Source organism: Vulpes vulpes, chromosome 10, assembly GCF_048418805.1.
Source record: "Vulpes vulpes isolate BD-2025 chromosome 10, VulVul3, whole genome shotgun sequence".
In the NCBI taxonomy this organism is placed as follows: domain Eukaryota; kingdom Metazoa; phylum Chordata; class Mammalia; order Carnivora; family Canidae; genus Vulpes; species Vulpes vulpes.
Window position 1 is genome coordinate 29202253 of NC_132789.1, and position 7883 is coordinate 29210135.

Sequence of the window (7883 nt, forward strand, 5' to 3'; positions counted from 1 at the left end):
CAGGAGTTCCCATTCCCAGGGGGCAGAGGTGGACTTGGGGGCTGTGCAGCCCAGCTGTGAGAGGGCCCCGGAGGCAGCTCACAGTTCACCCTCTGTCACCCCTTTGCCATGACCCCGCCTCGTGGACATTGAGTGGACTGGGCTGGGCCGGAGTGTGTAGGAAACCGTATCTTCCTATAGACGCAGGTTGGGGGTGCCCTCTGAATTGTGCGAAGCTCCTCAAAGCCCCCAAGGGGTGGGGATCTGGCCAGAGGCCAGGGATTGCTCCTGTCCGTAGGCCTCTGCATGTGCGCGGATCCACCTGCCTCTCCCCAGACCCTGCGAGTCTCTCTTCCCCTTCCACCTGCTTATTCTTTCCTCCTTGCCCACATTCATGGCCCTTTTGGCCTTTTTCTGGCACCGCCCACACCACGGTGGGTGCTCTGGCCCAGAGGGAGCAGTGCAGGCAGGTCAGGTCCTGTCCTGCCTCCCGTGTGGGAACCTCCGTGGGAACCGCATGGGAGGCCCAGCCTTTGGTGTCAGTGTGCCCCTCCCCCCGCAGTAGGTCTGTATCTGTGGTCCCAGAGAGAGGGGCCTGGGCTGTCAGCAGACACTGTGGGGGGGGGGGGTGGCGTGGGAAGCTCCCAGCCGGGAGGCTGGTGCCCTGATGGTGGGTGCTGCTTCCACTTGGGGTTAGGGGAGGGGCTTTGAGAAAGAACAGGGCCTGGGTCAGGTTTCATCCAGCCCTGGCAGGTGGCCAGGACGGAGCACAGGCTTGCTCTCTGTGCTCTTGTCCCAGCGGCTTGCAAGGAAGGGACAGTATCCTGAGTGAAAGGTGAGGCAGCCGGGGGTCAGTGGCCGCGGGTGGTCCATGTCTGCACGGTAACTGAGGTGGCTGTTCCTGCAGCCGGAGACCCTTCAGGTCTCCCCGGTCTCTGACTGTTGTCCTGATGCCTCCTCTGGGCATCATTCACGAACTGCAGCTCCCCTCGCACTCCCGCACCTGCCCCGCGGGTGCACCCCGGCCCCCACTCTGGCTTCCCCCACAGGATGAGAAGGAGCGCATTGAGGCGCTGGGCGGCTTCGTGTCCCACATGGACTGCTGGAGAGTCAACGGGACCCTGGCCGTGTCCAGAGCCATCGGTAAGGAGCCAAGGGGCAGGAGATGGAGGCCTCTTGTCTGAGGCCCAAGGGTCACCCGGCTGTTGGGGCAGTCGCGTCCTGGGCTGCTAAAGTGCCTGTGGAGCCATGTAATCAGACTGCGAGGGGCCTCTGGTAAAGTTAGCGCACTTGCAGACACCTCAGAAACTTCCACCTCCCGGTTTAAGCTGGAGCAATGATCTCCCCACTAAAACAGCTCCCCACAAAAACCTCCTAGGAGACCCTTGGATAGCTGCTATACGTGCTAGAAGGTCATTTAGAAATATTCTATAATTTAAGATTATTGGTTACCTGCCCCCCATTCATCCTGATTCTTTAAAAAAAAAAAGAAAGAAAGAAAGAAAAGAAAAAAAGCAGCCCCCTGTCCTCCACAAGGCTATTTTCCCAGCATCCTATGGCTGCTGGGCCCCCGCCTAGGGCTCGGCAGCCGCACGTCTCCTTGAAGGTACTAAAACTCCATTCCTCCCGAGCCCCATGTGGCACCTGTCCCTCCTGGCCTTCCTGCCACACGTGCCTGCTGAACAGCCCTTCTCCCTCTGCTGCCACCGTTGGGTCCCTGGACACACAGGGCTGGGGAGGTGGCAGGTGGGCCTCTCCAAGCGGAGGCTCCTTCCACGGAGGGGGCCTCCCGGGTCGTTCCATGTCGGGGAGTGGCGCAGTCTGGTGCACGCTTGGAGGGCAGGGGACCCGTGGAAGGAGGGGACCCGTGGGCCTGGGCAAGGTGTGAGGAGGGGACGGTGGGTTCCACGCCCACCTTGGAGGTAACCCCCATGGGACTTGCTAGCATATGGGATGTGGGGTCTCAGGCAGAGGAGCCTGAGAGGAAGGGAACCTGCAGACGTGAGTACAAGGAAGGAACAGCAGGCCCTCGACCTCAGCCAGCTGCCCTCTCCGACTCCAGGCCCAGCTCCGCTAGAAGTGAAAAGGCCATTTGTAGAGCTGACCTCTGGCCCGGCTGGGCTCTAACTCTGCCCTCTGGGACACCAGAATAAGCCTGCCACATTGCCCTCTTGTGTTTTCTTCATAGCCCTTAGCACCACGTGAAATTACCTGCCCCACGGTGAACACAGGGGTCGGAGCAGGGTGGCCACAGTGAGGCCCGGGCCCACTGGGATGGCACTTGGCCATGGGCAGCCCGGCCCTCTGACTTGAGGCCCTTCTCTCCCGTGCCCAGGGGACGTGTTCCAGAAGCCCTACGTGTCAGGGGAGGCGGACTCGGCCTCTCGGGAGCTGACGGGCTCTGAGGACTACCTGCTGCTGGCCTGCGACGGCTTCTTCGACGTCGTCCCCCACCAGGAGGTTGCGGGCCTCGTCCACAGCCACCTGGCCCGGCAGCAGGGCAGCGGGCTGCAGGTTGCCGAGGAGCTGGTGGCCGCGGCCCGGGAGCGGGGCTCCCACGACAACATCACGGTCATGGTGGTCTTCCTCAGGGACCCCCGAGACCTACTGAAGGGCGGGGCCCAGGGGACAGGGGATGTGCCCTCTGGCCTCTCACAGCCAGAAACCAGCACTCCGCAGAGCAGCTAGGAGGTGTAGGCCCCCTGCCCCCACCCGCACCCCTACCCCTCAGATGCCTTAGGACCCGACTGGCGGCAGTGGGCAGGCGGTGCCACCCTCACAGTGCTTCCCCAGGGCCCTGAACCCCCTGCTCGCATCAGTCCATCCTGGTGTCTGGGAACTGCACTGGGTGGTGGGGTTATTCATGCCCTGCTAGGGCAGGCAGTGGGGTGGCCCGGATCCCCAAAGGAGGCCTAGGGAAGAGACCTCACCAAAGAGAAGATGACCCAGGAAGTGGAGCAGCTCTTGCTCCCAGCCCCACTGGGTAGGGGCAGGGCCAGAGGCCACAGGCGTGGGCCACAGCCAGACCAAAGACGCTGGGCCTGCGCCCGGGGCAGCAAGATGCTGCACGTGAGTCCCCGAGCAGACCCAGGAACGAGGGACATTTCCAAGCGTGTCCTGGGCGCCTGGCTCAGGCTTCTCGTTTGCTCCTCACTGGCCAAGGCTGGGAGGCCCCAGTCTCTACAGATGGGCCTGGCTGGGCCTGGCCTGCCAAGCTGGCTTCCCGAGTGGGGAGAGCGAACCCTGGGGAGGGAGGGAGTACCAGGGATCTGGTCTGCAGTGGGTGCTCACAGCCCCCAGCCTCCCTGCCCCCCCATCCCGTGCACACCCAGGGAGGGGAAGGTCAGAACGATAACACGTGTGTCTTTTTATTTGTGGGCTTTTTCCCCCCCAGGGAAGTCTAACTCAGAAGCAGTATTTCAGGTTTTTGCCTTTGTTTTGTCAGTGCCAAGTTGACCTGTTGTGTCATATAACTTAAAGCAGAGCTTAGCATTTATTTTATTCTTAGAAAACTTAAGTATTGATTTTTTTTTTTTTTTGAAGAAACTTCTTTTGCAGTATTACTGAATTTTTTTTTCCTAAATCAGGATTGAAACAAACACTTTTCCAGGTGGTGTTAATAAGCCATTCAAGTGCCTTAAACAGCTTTAGGTAAGGCTAGACCCGCCAGGCCTGGGACGGATTCTAATAGGCATGCTTCAGTTTTTACAAAAGCAGGATTTATTTTGTTCTAGTAGCATGATTTTGGCTAGAATTCTTCCCGGACGAGTTCTTTCCACTTTTCATGATTCCATTCGCTGCTGGAAGTTAGCAAAGCAGCCCCTAAGAGTGTAGGCTGTGCTGTGCAACCTGGGCCAGAACACAGGCCTCCAGGAGCTCCGGGTGACCATGGCCCCGCCAGCCTCCCTCCACACCTTGGCCTTGCTGCTCATGTCTCATGTCTCTGGTTGGTGCCCAGGCTGAGGGACTGAGCTCCTTGAAGCGGGTTCCTTGTTTGACTGGAATGTTCTAGAATGTCTTGTGTTAGTAATCGAGTCGGTTTCATTGGGAAACACGCTAAAGAGGCCCTGGCAAGTCTGAAGCAGGCTGGGGGGCTTTGGCTTGGTTTGGGGCCTGTCCCGCTCACCTGCCCCACAGCCCCCAAAACCCTTCCTCCTGTTTCCCGCTCGCCATGGCTGTCACCCTCTGCCACCTGGCTCTGCCCACAGCCTAACCGCCTCAGGGAGGGCTCCACATTCCCTAGCATGCTCTGGGCAGTTGAGGCTTGGGAGCCACGAAACCCCAGGTGCCTGGCTGCTCACATCCAGTGAGGCGGATATGGCATGTGTGTCAAGTTGGAAGTGGCAGGCTAGGTGGAGTCCAGGCAGAGGTCAAGAGCCGTGGGAGAGGGATCTCTGGTGGGAGGACCCAGGCCTACAGGCCTGGGAAGAGCATTAGGTAGCTGAGCTGAGGCTTCTAGAAAATGTTACTGGGAGGTGGGCAGCAGGAGGGAGTGTGGCACTAGCCCCCAGGCCAGGAGGTCCGCAGAGTCCACCCGCAGTAGCCAGGCCCCAGCAAGGAGAGCGCAGGGAGGACCCTGATCGCGTGCACAGAGGGAGCCCTGCTGACAAGGAAGTGGGCAGTGGGAGCCTCGGGGGCCCTCAGCCCAGGGAAGGGCAGTGGGTGAGATGCCCCCCTCCAGGCCCCAGACAAGCGGACCCTGACGCAGGAAGGGAGGGAGCCAGCTCAGGGCAGGCAGTGGGGCAGTGAGGTGCCACCCGCAGGCTTGGCACTTATCCCTCACTCCCGCAGCAGGGATAGAGCTGCTCGGATGATGGGGTCAGTGCCGTGGAAATGATGGGAAGTACCTTAAACACCACAATTCCAAGAAGGTTTGGTGGGAGCCAACAGTGACCTTGTGTTGCCCCACTTAACCGGAAGGCCCCGCTACTCTCCAGGGTTCCAAAGCCCTTCTTCTGCCCTTCCCGGCCCTGGGCCGGCAGGAGGCGGCATGTGGCCCTGCCCTTCACCACCAGCCTGGCTGCTCCTGGGCATGATCTTAGCAGATGGAGGAAGCACGGGCTTCTGTTTTTCTCATTTCTTTGCTAATCTTATTCCGTGATTGCCATCAGGAGTGCGGCTTCACCTGTGGGGCCCGGATCCCCCACATGATGGTCTGACTCCTGCCCGGGCTCGAGGCTCTCCCAGGAGATCTCTCCAGGCTTGTCCCAGTGCCCACCCCCCCTCTGGCAGAGGCCTCTGCTGTCTGGTGCTGCCCATCCTTGCCTTGGGGCTGAGGGCGCCCTGGTTCATGCTGCACAGACGCTGGCTTTGTGCGAGCACCTAGGCACAGAGGCTTCTTCCCTCTTGACCGGGGGCTGGTCAGCCTTGAAAGTCCTGGCCCCCCTTCTCTTCAGGCCACAGTCCCAGGAGGGCCCCTAGCCGGGCCCCCCTTCCCAACCCTTGCCTTGCCACTAGCTCGTTGTGTGAGCTGAGCAAGTCCTGGAGCCTTCCTGGGCCTCAGTTTCTCCTTTAGAGGGTACAGGGTTGCGCTGGATTTGTGTGGCAGATCCTGGAATTCTGGAGGTGCAGGGGCCAGCCTGGTGCATCCTGGGGAGCCCTCCCCGACCGCCAGCAGGGAGGGGTGATGAAGTATTATTAGTGTCTATTCTTGCAGCTAAGTGGGTTGGAAGAGAAAGGAGCCACGGACGCTGGCGCCGTATGTGGATCACAAGCTGGGGCCCAGGTGGAGCTGAGCCCAGACAGCGGCAGGGGGGCAGCAGGTGCCAGGCCCGGGGACAAGGCGGGGCTCGGCCGCACCCTCCGCGCCCAGTCGTGCTGCCAACCTGCTGCCGTGCGGGGCCGGGTGCGCAGCCTCCCCGACCTCACTTGTCCTCGTGCCCAGGACTAGGAAAGGGGTGCGCTGTAGGGAGGACGGTGGCGGGCCCAGGCCCCCCGGAGAGGCCCGGAGCCAGCCTTGGGCCGCAACCCCGTGTCCCGACCCCCTCCCTCGTGGGTGCCCCGGCTACCTCAGCAGTATTCCAGGGCTCGGGCGCGGCTCGGGCGGGTCTAGGCCTGGCCCTGACGGGGGCTGCACCGAAGCCCAATGGGCCCGTGCAAAATAAGCTGGTTTGGGTTTGCTTCTGCCTGTAGCCCATGGGAGGCAGCCCCAGGAGGCCCGCGCTTTTCGTCGAAGCTCCGCAGCTTTGCCAAATGCGCCGAGCTTTGCCATTCAGTGCGCCATGCCAGCCTTGCCAAGGGTTCATCTCTGAATGAACGTCTCAGCAGGGCTCCTGGGAGAGGTGTTCTCTGCAAGGGGCGTCTTGTTCCAAGATGGGATGGCCATTGCCCTTGTCTGCAGGGCCAAGTCCCAGGATGTGGGGGCAGAAACTCAGTCTCCTCCCAGGGGTCACTGTGCTCAAGTGTCAATAAACCACAAGTTTTGAAACCCTGACGCCTGAGTCCTGCCTTCTCTCACCTCTGAGCACCTGGTGCCCCTGAGTGTCTACAGGGTGTGTTTAAAAGCCGCTGGGGCCCTGGGGGGCCATCTACCAATCTCCCCACAAAGCCAGCAGATTAGATTAATTGGGGAGATTGCCCTGCCTCCTGGCCAGCCAGTCCAGCCCGGTTCTCTTCCCTGGGCTCCAGGCCACCCTGTGCCAGCAGGACGAGGGTCTGGCCACTGTGAGCCTGTGCAGGGGCTGACAGGAGAGGGGCGAGGCCCAGGGGGACCTCACAACACTGGGGACCCCGCAGGATCCTGAGCTGGGGCCCCTCCCAGCGGAACACTCAGATGGGGGAGGGCAGGCCAGCAGCTGCCAGGAGCTCTCTTGTGCTCCTGGCTGAACTCGGACTCCAGGGCAACAGGAAAACATCCAGAATGCCTCCATGCAGACACTGCTAAGCCATGGCCCCAAAGTGTAAGGGAGGCACTTGTGTTTTGGGGTTTGTTTGGTTGGGACCAGCTAGCCAGATTGCTGTGTCCCTCGCTCCTCCCAAGCCCTGCCCTGGATGCTAAGCCTTTGCCCACATTTGGGCCTTGCCAGGCCAGCTTCTAGTCCCTTCCCAAATCACCCTGAGAGCTTTCTGTGCGCCTCCCGTTCCAGGCCTCTCTGCAAGGGAGGCAGCTTTATCTGTCTCCATCATGTCACCGAGAGGGGGCTGGGGCTCCCAACCAGGCCCTGAGCACCACCCCCCCAGCCCCACCTACTCACCCATCTGTCTTCCCCCTGCCCGGTCCCCTCCGCCTCCTTGGAAGCTCCCTGCAGAATCTGCCCAGCAGAACCTCGTTCTTAAGTATATGCTGTCTTGATTGTTCACAAACGAGTTGCCTCGTTGTCTGAATCTCATTGCTGTAGCCAGATGGCGGCTCCGCACTCCCCCACCCCCACCCCACTCTCACTGAGCTCAGAGGCCTGAGCCCAGGAGAGCATCCCCTCTGGGGCCGCTGGGGAGGGGGAGGGGGAGGCCTGAGGGGCCAGGCAGCAGGCAGGCAGGGGCTGAGTGGCTTCTGGGGCAGCTGGGTGTCCTTCACCTGCCAGTCCAGCCCATCACGATGGTGGGTGGGGGCTGGGACATCAGCCAGAGGGAGACAAACCTGCACCCAGAGGCCAAGTCTGGCACACACAACCGCCTGCCTCCAGGAAGGGTGAGAGCGGGGTGGTCAGGACCCCGTCTTATGCCAGCAGGGGAGGGAGGCCTGGGGAAGCAAGCCCAACAGTCAGCAGAGCCAGGGAGATGGAGACTGGGAGCCAGCTGGGAGGGCTGATGACTCCCTTGCCCCCAGAGTCCCCCTCAGAAGGTCCTAGACCTAGCTACCTACCTCCTTCTGGTCCTGCATGGCACCCCCATTCTGGTCTGGCTGGTCTGGGCCAGAGCAAGGTTCTGAACCAGTCAAGGACAGTCAAGGCCCAGACACAAAGCCA

The 7883-nt window shown here is 61.3% G+C and overlaps 1 protein-coding gene across 2 annotated transcripts in view; it reads left to right on the plus strand.

The window, feature by feature from the left end:
- Window positions 1–6412, plus strand: part of PPM1F (protein phosphatase, Mg2+/Mn2+ dependent 1F) — a 31592-nt gene extending 25180 nt beyond the window's left edge. For both annotated transcript variants that reach the window (XM_072723412.1, XM_025982656.2), the window contains exons 7-8: window positions 1029–1122; window positions 2315–6412. In XM_072723412.1, coding sequence (XP_072579513.1) covers window positions 1029–1122; window positions 2315–2667 — 447 coding nt within the window. In that variant the 3' untranslated portion in view covers window positions 2668–6412. The remainder of the gene's footprint in view (window positions 1–1028; window positions 1123–2314) is intronic.
- Window positions 6413–7883: the final 1471 nt, after the last annotated feature.